Here is a 15,448-nt window from a genome sequence, read left to right as displayed (position 1 = left end):
CTGGTGATAGATGCTGCCCAGCATCTTGCAGATAGACGCCCACTAGACCGACCTTGCTGCTTTTCTCTCACCGTTTTGGCATTCAGAAAAGGAGAGCCTGCCCTTATCTAAAAAATCAGTTGAGGAAAAGCTAGGAATTTTCAGTGTGCAACAAGCAGTTTGGCCATCTTGATGAGCTTTTTCATGATAACTCATCAGGACAAGAAGGAAAAACATGGCAGGGGTGAGGGTGAGGGTGAGCAAGCAAGGAGGAGCAGGTTGGTAAAGCTGTAAAGCTTTGCACTTTGCATTGCCAGTACTACTACATGGGCAGGGCAGCCACCATTTTGCACTCAATCATCAGATTCAGAGTTGGGAGATCAGATCAATCTCCATCCCCAAAGTGCCGGCTGATGCACTCATCAGATTCAGAACTCAGGTAGAAGTTGGTGGTAAAGATGAGTGAAAAGGATGAGGGCAGTGTCAGATGGCCCGGGTAACATTTGCTCTCCTTGATCTGTCCTGTTGAACTGGACATGAGCTGCCTACCTGAGCTGACCCATCTGCAGTGTCTCCACGAGTGTCCTCCTAGTACAGTAGTACACTTGAAACTGTGCTGCAAATAATTTCCATTCCAGATGTTTGCTAGAGTAACCCTGTTTAGTTACCCATCCAAAATTTTTCCATCCATCCCATCGAATCTTTGGACACATGCATAAAACATTAAATATACATAAAAAATAAACTAATTACACAGTTTGGTTGAAAATCTCGAGACGAATCTTTTAAACCTAGTTACTTCATGATTAGCCTTAAGCGCTACAGTAACCCATATGTGCTAATGATAGATTAATTATACTTAATAGATTTGTCTTGCAGTTTCCTGACGAGCTATGTAATTTATTTTTTTATTAGTTTCTAAAAACCCCTCCCGACATTCTTCCGACATATCCTATGTGACATCAAAAAAATTTTCATCTCCAATCTAAATAGTGCCTAACAAACAGCAAGGCTGCCAAAAATGAACATTGATTGATATCTGTCATTCAAGAACATAAACATACTACTACTACTACTACGGTACTACCGTGTGCCGCGTCTCATCATCAGAATCATAATCATAGGAACAGCATCCACATAGCAGCAGCTTTCTGTTTGTCACTAAATTACCATACACTAATCACTGACAAACAAAGAAGACGACCAAGAAGAAGAAGCGCAAGAAAGAAAGGGAAAAAAAAGACTAACAAGCCTAGTGGCACTGGCAGCACCTATGCTAGGATTGCCATGCCAAGAACCAAGAAAGGTAGGTAGGTAGGTAGGTAGCTAGGCGGGGCGGACGCGCTTGTGTCCGGCGGCGGCGGCGGCGGCGGCGGAGGAGCGGATGGCGGTGCCGGAGGAGTCGCCGTCGGAGGAAGCGTCCATGGTGCGGGCGAAGGAGGCGGAGAGGTCGGCGTAGAGGCCGACGACGCGGCGGATGTTGTTGTTGAGCTCCCGGATGAGGCCGACGTTGCGGGTGAGGTTGTCGGGCGCCCGGGACTCGTGGTTCTGGTTGATCTCGCTGATGAGCATCCGGTTCTGGTCCAGCAGGCTCTGCACCTGCACGAAGCTCTTGTGGAACGTCTGGATCAGCTTCCCGTCCACCGCCTGCCCGCCGCCGTTCGCCATGGCGCCGGAGTAGCTGTCCCCCTCCATGGACACCTCTGCTTCTGCTTGCTCTGCTCTCTCTCCCTCTCCCTCCTCACCGACTGACGACTGCTAGTCCTGGACTGAACATACACGAAACAAACCGAATCAAAACCATTGATTTAGCTGGGGCCAGAAAGATTTGAACTTTTGAGAGTTTTTATGGCGGCGGGATTGGTTTGGTTAATCTGTACTAGAAGAAGCAAGTAAAGGCTCATCAAGACCACCACGGTAGTGTGAGGATTCAGCTGGTACATACAGTACAAATGTACAATATCCCAGCAGCAGAGAGAGAGAGAGAGAGAGAGAGAGAGAGAGAGAGAGAGGTAAAAAAAAGAGAAACAAGAAGCAGCAAATCCATGGCAGGAAACACCATGATGGATGATGGTGGTGGTGAAATCCAGCAGCTGGACTCGGTGAAACAAACGAACGAACAAAGACATGGGATTTCAGGAGGGTTCACCTAGGAGGAAGAATGTCTGAGTAGCCAATCCTTCCTCTGAAGAAAAATCCAAGCAAGAATCAGGGGGGGCAAGAGAAGAGAGTGTAGCGTGGTTGGAGCAGCTGGAAGATGCTGACAAGCAATTTGATTGAAGAATGTTAATAAATAGGAGGAGGAAAGGGAAAGCAACATGAAAAGGAGGGCAGGCAGGCAGGCAGGCAGGATTCTATTCTATAGGGCTCAACTCACGCCCACAGGCCACAAATGTTTTATCCCTGCAGAAACCTTTGGAATTAACAAGGGCAAAGGGGGGGACGGATGCCGAGGATGATAGAGAGGGGATGGAATCTATCGGGAAGTGTTCTCGGGGGGCAGAGTCGAGCACGGGATGGGATGAGGGACTAGTAACTAGCTAGCCTGCCTGCCTCGCTGAACCTGACCTGTGTGAAATCATGGAACGTGGCCCACACCTGTTTATTCTCTCACTATCTCCATCTCTAGCACAAACACATGCTTCTATTTTCAAAAAAAAAAACATGCCTCTAGTACCATTAATAATGTGTTTGGTTATTGTAAGGAGTTTGGAGGACAATCTCTTTTTTTTTGAGGAAGTGTTTGGAAGACAATCTCAAACGAATTACTTAAACCATCTTCAATCTAAAAATATGCAATATAAGAGATTCATAAGAAACCAACATATCATTTTATCTTGTTACTAATAACTAAATTTTTCTAGGTAATTATTACTTAAATCGCACACCTTTCTCCCTCAAATGTAGGAGATGTCGAGGTTTTGACTATCGGTGGTAGGTTGTGGCGAAATGATGTTTCCGTCACTTGGAAGAGAGGAGAGGGGGACATGGATGAGGAGCACTGGGCACTGAGGTCGGTCGGTGACGAGAGGAGTCGAGATCTTGTCGGAGTAAAGGTTGCCGGCGGAGAGACGAGACACGCTCTAGTTGGAAGAATGGTCGTCGATGAAGGAGGGAGGAGGCAAGATCCCATCTAAGGAGAAAGGATGGCGGCGATCGAAGGACAAACCATATTTTAGAAATGAAGGTGTTTGAGTGGTTGCATGAGTGAATGAAAACAAAATAGATAATGTTTGGTTACCTGCATGAGCAGATACAACATGTCTAGCATCCTCGTCCTACATCACTTATGTGTGTGTTCACCAGCCTCGTCTTACATCCACCAAGGCCGGCCCGAAAGTGAAGCTCAATTTTACCATATCCCGTTAGCCTACATCCAATTAAGCATTTGCATTTGCTCATGCAATAAGCATCGTAGCACATGCAACTAGTTAAACACATTGAGACCTTCTGTCTCTCGGCAGCCATGGCATGACGGCAGCTCAATGCCCCGCGCCTAGCCTACGATACATATTTATGATACATAATAAATAACAATACATTAACCTAAGCATTTGTTTTGTAATAAATTTATTCAATGGTAAAATTAATATTATTATTTATAAAAAATAGTTAGGTTTTTAATGAAATAGCACCTCAATCAAGAAATAATATGCATGTTATTTAAGTACAAAGGGAGTAAAAGTAGCTGTAGTACACACTGAGAGAAAGAGCCAGAGATGCGAGGAAGATGAGGAGCGAACGAAGAGGACACACATGCACGCCGGCGTTTTGTAATGGGGAAAAAAGCTGCCCTCCCAATTATACAAAGTGATGGGCCTCCCTATGTTGATCTTAACTAATTAATGACCCCATAATCCAGCAGCCCTGCCAGTGTCCCTTTTGTGTTGTGCAGCGAGAAGATGCCAAGAACCGGAGCTGAAAGCAGCGACCCCCCATAAAGAATTGGCGGTTTGTCTCTGCGACCGCACCAAAAGAGTGGTCTCGTTCCTCGCTCCGACAATGTTCGCCTTTGTTCGCTGCACAATGTGCCTATTACTACGTGGTTTTGCCGGTTGGGCCGGGCACCAAGAGAGGCACCAGAGAGGCCGAAATAGTTGTTTCTTTACAGTTTTTTTTTTGTTTTGTTTTTGGATTGGATTGGGGAAAAAAACCTGCAAGAAACTTGTCAATTATTTTATCCCTTCTGATTCTGAATGGTTGTCAGATGACGAATGCTCTACTATTTTCCAATCCTGTGATTTTTTTTTTGAGAGGACGCTAGGGGTATATCTTTTGCTCCTCCAATGTTGCGTGGATAAAACCATGAAAAATTGTCCAAAGGAACTGATCAGCTTGAGGAGAATCACTCTTAAGCGGTCAAAAGCTCAAAATGCTAATTGATTGAAGTGAGGATTGAAAGAGAATAACTTCTCCATTTACACTAAGGTCGTGTTTTGCTTGTGATGTGGCTTTTGCAAAAGGTACCGTGAGCTGTGAGCAAAGCCAAAAGCCATTTGGTTGTGGCTTTTGGAAAAAAAAATGTTGTCATCTTGTCTCACTAACAAGCGGACCCTGCTTGTCGGCCTCATAATCTCTGTTATCTTGTTCCTCTCGATAGGAGCCTGGAGCATAGCAGTTGGGCACATGTGGGGCTCGCCGCCCTGGGCCATGCTGCTCCGGCAGGGGCAGGCCGCACCCCCCATGGCTGATGCCTGTCGGACCGAGGTTGGGGACGCCATGCGCCGCCTGCTTTGCTCCACGAGATCTCAACCCATGCGGTCGTCGGATCCATGGAGGACAAGAGGAGGAGGAAGCGTGTTGGATCCATGGAGGACAATAGGAGGAAGAGGTGCGCCAAACGCCTTCTTCTTTGGAGACAACCATGGAGGAAGAGGAGGAAGCGTGCCGGACGCCCACTTCTTTAGAGACAACCATGGAGGAAGATGTGGAATGCCTGCCAGAGGGCGGCGGTCTGAGCTTGTCTGTGCTCATAGACGGCCTGGATGCGTCGTCGGGTCACCGGTTGTGATGCTCGCGGCGGTGCTCTAGCGAGGAAGCGTGTCCCCTTTCCTCGTGAATAGAAACCGAAGAAAAAAATGATTCGCTTTCACAACCAGTGGCAGGTGGGGTAATTTTTAGGCTCAAAAGCTAGTGAAAGCAAACAGTGGAGTGCTTTTGAATTTATACTGCGGTGAAAGCTGATTTTAGACAAAAACAATTATGACTTTTGGGTCCTTTGGTTGAGCTTTCGTCTTTTGGGGGGCAAAAGCCACAGCCAAAAGCCTAACCAAACACGACCTCAAAGAGCTAAAAAAAACTACTTCACCTTACTCCCTGGTATATTCTGATGGAGATCAGTAAAAAATCAATTCTCATAAGCTCCTCACCCTACTCCCTCCTAGAAATCCAATAGAATTGCTCCATCAGAGAATCAAGGAGCAGAGCTCTCTTAAACAGGGCCTTAAAATAACTAATCTATTACACACAACAAATCCGTGAAACTACTCATTAATCAAACAACATAGATGGTGTTGGGGGGTTGGATTGGACAACCTTAGCGCCTATACTCTACTCTCTTTATCCCTAAATAATTATCATTGTTGGTGTATGTGGTGCAAGTTTAACTTGATTTTATAGAAAACATGTGTAGTATTTATATCTCTGAATAAATTTATTAAAAAAAATAGATTCAAAGATCTTTATAGTAATACTAATTATATACTTTAAATCTTAATAGTTTTAGTATATAATTAGTCAAAAATCAGAAAGCAAAAATGATATATATCTAGGGAACGGAAGGAGTACTTACGTAGCATTCAGATATCATAAAAGAATGAAAACGCACGGCAGGGGTGACCACTCGTGTAGCCGTGTTGCTGGATGGATGTCACGTGCAGCGAAGGTGGTAGACAAGCGTGCACAGTGCCAACAGTTGCCCACAAGCTAGCAGCACAAGGAGAAGCGCGTGTATTATACTATCATCATCATCATATATTATTACTGTTGTGACATGTGTATAATAATCAGCAGGCATGAAGATCAACATCTGTCGCCCTGTTGTGTTGTCCCATCTGCGTCGACATCGACACCGGCCACGCCACACACACAATGCACATGCCACATGGGCACCTGGCCTGCAGAGGTTCCTTGAGCAAACAGGGGACAAAGGAGGAGGAGGACGCGGCGCAATCTGGACGAGGAAGACGGGGGATGGGCTCTCAATATTTGTTTGGATGTTTGGATCAGAGAGCCGCACGGCATTGTCACGACTTGGATAAACTTCATCTATTTTAAAGTTTACTGCGACCCTTGCGTCGGGTTGTGGGCGAAGTAGGCTACGGATTTCTTGGTCCTGCACATCCTTGCAATGAATCTCCATGCCTGTCAGCCTCTCTATATATACAGTAAAAGTCGTGGTAAAAGAAGTTCTGTATAAATTCGTGATGAATTTGTCCTGCCAACAAGGCACGACAGAGAAGTCTCATGGTGGCCATCAAATTTTATGTAAAATATGTTTTTTTTACGAGATTGTGCAAAAAATGTTGCAGGTTGGTGGTACTCATTGGCTCACTCTGTTTGTCCTAAAGCACGAGTTGGACTTTGATCGGTTGACCGTTGACTAGCGCAGAAGGAAATAGGCAGGCTGAAAGGGTGTGATTGGTAGCCCTGATGGAGCCGTCCAAAGGGCCATCCGGCATCATGTCATGTAGTGTCGCTGTGATTGGTTTCATGTGCTGAACCAAAATGATGTATTGGACTGTGCATCGAAGGCCGCCGTGATACGAATTCTTAGTACACAGAAATCGGGCTTCCCATGTGAGCCGAGACAATGTGGTGCAGCGCGTAGCCTGAGGCACTGAGGATAAGGTTACCCTCCTTCACTATTCTTCCCCCAAAGAAATCGAGCAGAGCAGTGCCGCTGCGTGCTCAATCTCAGGCAGCTGCCCACCCTGCTTTGATTCGTCGCACCAGGTCCTTGGCCACCATCGCAGCTACCCCCCCCTCCCACCACTAACCCATTCTCTTCCCCATGGACTACAACCTGAGAAGACCGAGCCGCCATGGACTAAAGCTGGTTAGGTTAGGGTGGGGGATTTGAAGGAAGAAGGGATCCTACCGAGAGCTGATGCGCTCGCTGCACCGCCTCACGCGCGATCTATCCATGAGGGCCACCGCTTCAAGGTGCTAGACGCAGACTGCGCCGTGGAGCCGGATGCGGCTGCTAAGGAGCACGACGACCGTGCCGTGGCCAAGGCAGCGGCCCGCGACTCCGGGTGCAGCAGTGACGCCACAAACGCGAAGGTCTCGGAGATGTTGAGCAGGTCGAGTGAGAGTCGTGGAGGATGTAGTCCGACAGCATCGGCGCTGCGCTGCGCGGCTTCAGAAGTTGCACCACAAGTGACCTCAACGCGTCAGTCGGCTTTGACATAGTAGATGTTCTGGGGGGCGAGCTCGTACTTGACCTTCTTGGGCGGTGCAGACGTCGGAGGTGGAGGCGATGCGTCGACAATGTTGTTCTTCCACGAAGAGATCGTTGGTCCGGTACCCCTGTTCTCTTGTTTGTTCTCTTGAGAATTGTGGTAGTCTCACCAAATCGATACTTGGGTGCTGGCACCTTATGCCGTGCGACCAACCAAACAAGAAGGAGAGCACCTGTTTGTATCTCGGAATCATCCGCACAGACAACCAAATAAGATCACTATCATCCTGTATGCCCCCAGACATTGTAACCAAACAGAGCTAGGTGAATGCTTTCGTCGGGACTAGAAAGAGGCTAGACAGAGCCTCCATCCTGGATGACCGACCTTAGAGCAACCAATCACGCCCATAGTGAACCTCCTGATCCGGTTATATGAACATTGAAGGCTCTCTCTGTTTTCCAGTCACAAATTATATATAAAAGAAAATTTGTCGCAATGAACAAGTAAAAATACATTATTATTTTTTGAATTTACTGACTGCATGCTTGCATTTATTGTTGTCTGACTAGGAATGAACTTGGTTTGAAATCGTCGTCGTTATTACGAGTCATAGATCGTATCAGATAGAAAACGAAGTTTTGATAAAGGTTTAAAGAAACTGCAATCGAGTATACAATCTTCAGTCTTGGTCTGAGCTGTGCCTGTGAAGATTTTTTTTTTTACAAGGAACAAGCCGATTTTTATTAAACGCAGCAAGAAGCTGCAAAGATGTTTACATTGTACAGGTCTACTGAAAGTAGAGCCTGAAGAATTGAACATAGAGGGCCACAAGCCGGTCTGCTACAAGAGTGATTGAGCTCAATAAAAATGAAAACAAGTGCTTGTTTAGCAAGAGTATCCGCTGTAGAGTTTAGGCTCCCTTTGGTTGGACTTTTCAACCTGCTTTTGCTTCTGCAAAAGTCAAAAGCCAACCAAAGGGTCCAAAAGCTACAGCAGCTTTTACCCAAAAGCAACTTTTACTGCAGTACAATTTCAAAAGCACCTCCCCCTTGCTTTCATCGGCTTTTGAATGACCAAGTTGGAGAAAATTACCCACTGCCACCGGTTATGAAAAGGAAAAAAACGTTTCGGTGCCTTCTATTCCCCTGTTCCGCATCCGTTCCGCCCGACGCCATCTCCACTCGCGACCCACGCGACGCGCGCGCATGGCCGCGACTGGCTAGGGTTCCTCCGCCGCCACCATTGGCTCGACGGCCGCCGCCTCCCCAACCGCGACCGCGGCTGCTCGACGAAGGCCGGCCGCCTCGCAGGCTGCATCTCCAGTCGCGACCCACCCGACGCGCGCGCATGGCCGCGACTGGCTAGGGTTCCTCCGCCGCCACCGTTGCCTGAGGCTCGACGACGGCCGCCTCCCCACCCGCGGCCGCGGCTGCTCGACGAAGGCCGGCTGCATCTCCAGTCGCGACCGAGGCTGCATCTCCACTCGGCGGCTGCATCTCCGCCTGAAGCTACTCCGACGCGGCGGCCGAAGCTACTCCGACGCGGCGGCCGCATCTCTGCCCGACGACGACCGCCTCCCCAAGGGCTCCAGGTCTCTAGGTCGCAAGGTATGTCCGATTTCCTCTGCCCTTTTGATTGTGATGTCCAATCTCCTCTGTCCTGTTTAGCTATGATGTTTGAAGCCCAAAAAACTTCAAGATTTGCTTCAGTAAAAGGAGATGGAGCTTGATAGTTCATTAGTGGGTTCCATTAGTGTTTGAATAGATCTTTCAGTGAATTTCAAATAGATTTGGAAAACTGATTTGTATATGCATCCGATATTGTCCTAATTTTAGATTGAAATTTTTTTGTTTGGTTCAAGTATGGGTGACAAGGCAGACTGGAGTGATCGTTTTTTGAGAAATTTGTTTGACGCCTGCAAAGAGGAAATAGATGCTGGCAATAGGCCGATGGGAATTTTCACTGCTACTGGTTGGAAGAACGTTGTTTCCAAGTTTGGAGATAAATCCGGTGATAAACGAACAAAAAAACAATTGAAGAACAAGTTAGATATCTTGAAGAAGGAATATACAATGTTTATGGAGTTCAAGAATTTTGCCACTGGGCTTGGATGGGATGCAGAGAACAAAACTGTTGACTGCCCGAAGGAATGGTGGGATGAACACCTTGCTGTAAGCATTGTACTGCCATTGTAAATATTTTGTCATTTGTTTGTTTTTGCGGTGCCTTTCTAATTTTTCCTTTTAATTTCAGAGATGCAACAATCCTGAGAAAGGAATCAAATGCAGTCATGTGAAGTTTCGAAAGCATGGACCAAAGTTTCTTGAAGATATGCATGTCATTTTTGGCAAGGCACATGTTGATGGGTCTACTGCAACCTGTCCTGGAGATATATCCTCCGATGATACAAGTGATGAGGATGTGGCTGAGGTACCAAAACCTACAAAAGAGAAGGAAAAGACAGTCAACCAAGGCAAAAGAAAACGCAAGGGGACCTCCACTGCTGCTGAAGAGAAGGAAGAGAAGAGTCCATTCTTTCGTATGTACAAGAACACTTGTTTGAAGATAGAAAACGCAGCAGAGAGGATCTCGACAAGTGTTGAAGTATCATCTGCTCCTACCATCAACCAAATTCCTTCCATTGCAGAGGCTGTGAAGATGGTGAAAGAATGTGGTGTGGAGGAAGGAACTGCTCTAATGTATACGGCTTGGTCTGCACTTGCCAATCCTGAATTTCGAGAATTCTTTACCTCTCTGGAAACAAATAATGGAAGGCTTGATTTGATTCAGAGGGAGCATGAGAAGGAGAAGAACAAGAAGGAAGGCTCAGTTTGATTTGGACTTTATCATGTTTGTTAGACTTTTTTCTTATGCTCAACCATAATTTTTGTGATATGTGTTGAACCAAACTGTGGTCTGTACCGAATAACAGTTTGTACCTGTCATGACTTTCTATCTATTTATCTATTTTCTGTGATCTCTGTACTCATCTATTTATCTATTTTGTGTGATCTCTGTACCAAACTGTAGTATTGCATGCATTGTTTGCTCCAGATTTTTTTACATATCCTTACTGTGTTCTGTAGATGGATGACCACTTGAGAGCTGTAGCTAAAGGGCAGAAGGGATTATTGTTGCTTGCTGAACTGTCACAGCATGCAGCCATTGTTGGAGGAATGGGGAACTCGTATGCTGAAAAATATTTGTAGAAAGGTGCATACAGAGAAACACCAGAAACTGGCATCCAATGGGTCATGAGGTGTATGTCAACACCCAGGTATTTTTACAAGATGTTTCGGATGAGCCTTGAGGTTTTCAATGAACTTCATGACTTGCTAGTTTCTAACTATGGATTGACCTCAACCAAGAATGTTTCATCTATTGAGTCATTAGCTATGTTTTTATGGATCGTCGGAGGTCCGCAATCATTTTCGCAAGCTGAAAATCGATTCACACGGTCACTTTGGACGATTCACACCAAATTTCATGAAGTGTTGAGGTGTTTGCGCAAGTTAGCTAAGGACAATATTACGCCAAAAGATCCTACTTTTTCTACGGAACATGAAAGGGTGAGAGAGAACCGTTTTTGGCCATACTTCAAAGGAGCAATTGGAGCAATAGATGGGTCACATGTTAAAGTGATAGTGCCATTGAATGAAACAGTTAACCACACAAACCGTCGTGGGTATACTTCTCAAAATGTGCTAGCTATTTGTGACTTTGATATGAGGTTTACATTTGCGGTCACCGGTTGGCCAGGATCTGCCCATGACTCACGCATCCTCAATCATGCATTGGCAAATTTTCCATCATTTCCTGTAGCTCCTAAAGGTAATAATGGTTTCTTGTATTATGATAGACGGTTGTATTATTATGTACCTTACTAACTGGTTTTATTTAGGAAAATATTATCTTGTGGATTCGGGTTATGCAAACCGAAATGGGTATCTTGCACCTTTCAAAGGAAGCACCTACCATATACCAGAATTCCGGAATCGTTCAGAGCCTCCTCAAGGAAAGTATTACATTCATCGCTTCGTAATGTCATTGAAAGGTGTTTTCGAGTCTTGAAGCAAAAATGGCGTATTTTGAAGGACATGCCAAGTTTTGATGCTACTACTCAGGCGCATATCATTACTGCTTGTCTTGCTTTGCATAACTTCATCTGTGATAGCAAAATGCGTGACAAGGAGTTCGACAGGTGTGATGCTGATGAGGATTACATGCCTCGATGTGCAAGACGTAGAACACAAACACATGAAGATGGTACCGACGAAGGGGAGAGCGATGAATCCATGAATATCATACGTGATAGGATAGTTGATGCTTTGGTTAGTGCGAGATGAGGCTAGTTATGTTGAGAGATGGCATTGTTGTATCCGAACTTTGATGGATATTTTTCTATTATGTTGAATTATTTTACCTTTGCTTAAATACTTATTTTCATGTAAATTAAAGAACAAATTACTACGTTTCAAGCAATTTCCATATAAACATGTCCTAGACAGTTAGGGGCAAACACGGTATTTCACAGACTATCTATAGTTTGACAGCACCTCCAACCAAACGGCCTTCTGCTTTTCCCACGGCTGCTTTCTGACAGCTGTTTTTCCACAGCTCACAGCCCACAGCAGTTTTTTTCAAAAGCCACAGCTCAACCAAAGGCACCTTTAGTGTTCTCCTGATCTTGAAGAGAGTGGCCTGTAGAGTCCCTCCTGTGAAGAAATAGTAACAGAGATGTTCAAGTTCACAGATCCTACTGCCGGCATCGGTGTCTTTACAGTCCTTTTTCGGCCGGGCATGATCATCTGGGCTGGGCTTCATTATAAGTCTTGGGGGCCCGGTCTCGTTTTTCCAAACGTGGCCTTTTCAAGGTGGGCCCAACAAAGCTACATGGAGAGCTCCTCTAGCCCACAACGTGAAGCAATGCAATGGGTGGAAATTTTCTCGGATGGATAAGGGTGTCTTGCAGCTCCAGCTCCAGACGGCCACGTCGGCCAGCCGACGGCCACTCACTTCGCCTGGCTCCTGCGCTTCCACCACCCACCGTTGCAGACAAAAGAAAAAACGCGAGCACGACGACGAGCTGAGGATTCATTGAACACCAGAGGAGGAGGAGGAAGAAGCGTGCCGCAAGCGGTCCGGTCTCATGGCGCCCTTCGCCGTCCTCCGCTCGTCGTCTCCGGTGGTGGCCGCCGCCGCCGCCGCGACGGCGCCGTCGTTCAGTCGTCGCATGTCCAGCCACGGTAGGTGCCACAAGCTCGATCTTCATTCCAATCCATCTTGCTGGTTATAGATGCAATGCAACAGCGTGAATCATCATTCTGTCGAAATGCAGCATCTGCACTGCGCATCATCTCCAGCAAGAGCCGCGTCTCGTGCAGGGGCAGGGCATCCAGCAGGTCGCTGTCCATCAGGTGCGAGCAGCAGAGCGCGAAGCAGGGCGGCGGCGGCGGACCCGACGTGTGGCTGGGCCGCGCGGCCATGGTCGGCTTCGCCTCCGCGATCGCCGTCGAGGTCGGCACCGGCAAAGGCTTCCTCCAGGTACGAGTAACATAACATCATATCCACAGCAGCAAGTAGTCGATCGGTCATTGCACTGCATGCAGAGCTTAATTGCAGAGGCTAATTAATTAACATGAAAAGTGCCTTATTTGGTGGGTGGGTGGGTGCAGAACTTCGGCGTGGCTACTCCGGCGCCGACGCTGGCGCTCGTCGTGTCGGGGCTCGTCGTCGGCCTCGTCGTCTTCTTCCTGCTCCAGTCCGGAGGAGGCTCGCGAGGGCGAGACTGATGAACACGCATCGACACATCGCAATGTAGTAACTGACGCTCATCTGCAAAAGCACTCCTCGTGTGTACTGCTCAAACTGTGTCCATCTTCTTCATCAAACCAAAATGAATGAGAAAGAAAAGATCAAAATTTTCGGCCTGATCAATCCCAGCCGCGTACTGTATTGAATTGTGCATTTGTGTTTGGAGTGGACTCGTTATTGATATTGATGCTCTTTTATATAAAATTAGTCAAATTTTTTAAAAAATTGTCTGACACGGATTCAAGGAGTCGAAGCTTTTAGGAACAAAGGCAGTATTTCATAGATCTTTTGATTTTTTTCCTATCTGAAAAGAAACAACTAAGGGTATCCAAAAAAATCTTATAATAACTTTTAGAAACGATGCAAAAAAAAATCAAGCAGCATCACTCATTTTGCAATTTTAAATTAAGATTCTTCCCAGAATTATATATTTCAGTTTATGGTTAACCTGTTTGGACTCAATGTTTTTCAATTCCAAAAAGAATCATCCAAATTCATGTTTTATGAAGTAGTATTCTGTCATGAGTAATTTATTAGCATACATGCTGAAGTAAAATCAAATTTTCTTTAACAAAGGCACACTGAAAACTACAATATCTTGTTCAAAAAAAAAGAAAATTACAAGATCTTTTTAGACCCAATTTTCTTGGTTTTGGGTCGCTCGATGATCTATATCATATATGTGTTTTTTTTCGTCGATGTTTCATGACCTTAGAACATACTAACGTGCATTGATGGGATAAGACGATGCTTCTTTTCAAAAATGCATTTGGTGTAACATTTTTTTTATAAGAACGTACAGCTGCCAGAATCAAATTAAAGATGAAGGAGGAGTTTGATAGAATATGTATGTGATCCGGTGTTCCGACTCGTCTTCCATGCGATAGGAACAAGTAAGAAAACAAATCTTTGGGTCACGTTAGATATTTTTTTTTTCTTTTTAGCAAATTAACTTAATCTTAGAATTATTTTTTTATATAAAGAATCAAGGGTTATGATTTCATTTATCTGAACCCTTACCAGCTCGAAGGTAATGGAGTGCCATTATACCGCAACATCAACATCATCGATGTCCCCCTTTCTTCCTTGATTGAAATACATGGCCTCTCACTGCAAGACCGAACACAGGGCAATCTTTGAGCGAAAACTGGATCTGGTTCATTACAAACTTTTCACAAGAATTTCTTCGAGATGCTCTGTTTGGATGTGTTTGATGCCATAGCATGCATACTTCTCATATATAATCTCCCCTCAGTAGCTACTGTGATGCGATCGTCAAATTAAAACCAGGAATATTTGTACTGTATCGCTATGTGTGATGCAAAAGACGAAAACTCTGATCTGATCGGTTGTACGAGCCAGGGTTTGCGAGCTCTTGTACTACAGGCTCCATCGCTTGTACGACCGTACTGCATCTGCCCAGTGAAGACTGAAGACAGCCTTAGGTGCAACGAACCGGCCATGGATGTCCCAGTACGACAGTACCCAGTAGCATTGTTCTTCATTGCCATTTACTTGCTCTCTTAAAATAACTGTCATTTAGGTTTTATGAGAAATAACTTTAACTAACTATATATTAAAAAATATTAATATTTATAGTACACAATTAATATTATTAAAAGGACCTTTGAATAAAGTTTTTTAACAAATTTATTTAAAGATATAAATATTACATGTATCTTTTTACAAATCAAGTTAAACTTATGATATGAAAAAAGAAATGACAGTTAATTTAGAATGGAGAGAGTAGTAGCATCTTCGCCCAAAGAGGAGGCTGCGAAATTAGTATTAGTGTGCATGATTCAAGAAAGTCTTTTCTTTACTGAAATCTTCAGACGTGCAGTGTGATTCATCATCCTGAAAATATCCATATAATCTTTAGATGGAAAGGATAACATGACAGGGCGCACTCGTCACCTGCTGATTTCATCTCAATTGCGTCCAAACAAGAGGAATGCTAGCGGAAAAGGCGGTCGAGATTAGGAGCACATCTGCAGAGCACTGAATGCATGCGATCTGGCCAACCCGTGTTTGCTTTGCTTCACGGAGCACGCCACCAAGAAACGGCTCGCCTGATTCTGGCACTAGTAGTCGACAACACCACCATGCAAAGCAAACACAAGAAAACGATGACGCTAGCTCTCATTCATCTTGGACACACAAGAAAACGATGATGCCGGCCCGTTTTCCGTTGAGGTAGCTATGTATGGTGTGCAGGAGCACTGCACACTCAACTTACAGAGACACCAGGG

General features: G+C 45.3%; 3 protein-coding genes across 3 annotated transcripts; 2 read left to right on the top strand and 1 right to left on the bottom strand.

Annotated features, from left to right (window-relative positions):
• LOC8068321 (protein ELF4-LIKE 3) lies at window positions 993-2,518 on the bottom strand. Its single transcript, XM_002449845.2, has 2 exons — window positions 2,129-2,518; window positions 993-1,748 (listed from the first exon to the last, which is right to left on the bottom strand). Exon 2 carries the CDS (start codon window positions 1,672-1,674, stop codon window positions 1,306-1,308), a length of 369 nt encoding a protein of 122 aa, XP_002449890.1. The 5' UTR covers window positions 1,675-1,748; window positions 2,129-2,518; the 3' UTR covers window positions 993-1,305.
• LOC8079134 (L10-interacting MYB domain-containing protein) lies at window positions 9,245-10,348 on the top strand. Its single transcript, XM_002451112.2, has 2 exons — window positions 9,245-9,553; window positions 9,636-10,348. The coding sequence occupies exons 1-2, from the start codon at window positions 9,245-9,247 to the stop codon at window positions 10,215-10,217; spliced, it is 891 nt and encodes a 296-aa protein (XP_002451157.1). The 3' UTR covers window positions 10,218-10,348.
• On the top strand, window positions 12,380-13,337 carry LOC8079133 (stress enhanced protein 1, chloroplastic). The gene is made up of 3 exons (XM_002451111.2): window positions 12,380-12,628; window positions 12,721-12,926; window positions 13,058-13,337. The coding sequence occupies exons 1-3, from the start codon at window positions 12,532-12,534 to the stop codon at window positions 13,172-13,174; spliced, it is 420 nt and encodes a 139-aa protein (XP_002451156.1). The 5' UTR covers window positions 12,380-12,531; the 3' UTR covers window positions 13,175-13,337.

This window comes from Sorghum bicolor, chromosome 5 (assembly GCF_000003195.3).
Source record: "Sorghum bicolor cultivar BTx623 chromosome 5, Sorghum_bicolor_NCBIv3, whole genome shotgun sequence".
Classification (NCBI taxonomy): domain Eukaryota; kingdom Viridiplantae; phylum Streptophyta; class Magnoliopsida; order Poales; family Poaceae; genus Sorghum; species Sorghum bicolor.
The sequence above is the reverse complement of the archived record's forward strand: the minus strand, read 5'-3'. Positions and strand labels throughout refer to the sequence as shown.

Bases quoted from the DNA above. Each gene is read 5' to 3' on its own strand.
- LOC8068321 (XM_002449845.2), bottom strand. From the start codon at position 1,674: ATGGAGGGGGACAGCTACTCCGGCGCCATGGCGAACGGCGGCGGGCAG.
- LOC8079134 (XM_002451112.2), top strand. From the start codon at position 9,245: ATGGGTGACAAGGCAGACTGGAGTGATCGTTTTTTGAGAAATTTGTTT. The intron at 9,554-9,635 runs GTAAGCATTGTA...TTTTAATTTCAG, and splicing joins GGTGGGATGAACACCTTGCT to AGATGCAACAATCCTGAGAA.
- LOC8079133 (XM_002451111.2), top strand. From the start codon at position 12,532: ATGGCGCCCTTCGCCGTCCTCCGCTCGTCGTCTCCGGTGGTGGCCGCC. The intron at 12,629-12,720 runs GTAGGTGCCACA...GTCGAAATGCAG, and splicing joins TCGTCGCATGTCCAGCCACG to CATCTGCACTGCGCATCATC. The intron at 12,927-13,057 runs GTACGAGTAACA...GGGTGGGTGCAG, and splicing joins CCGGCAAAGGCTTCCTCCAG to AACTTCGGCGTGGCTACTCC.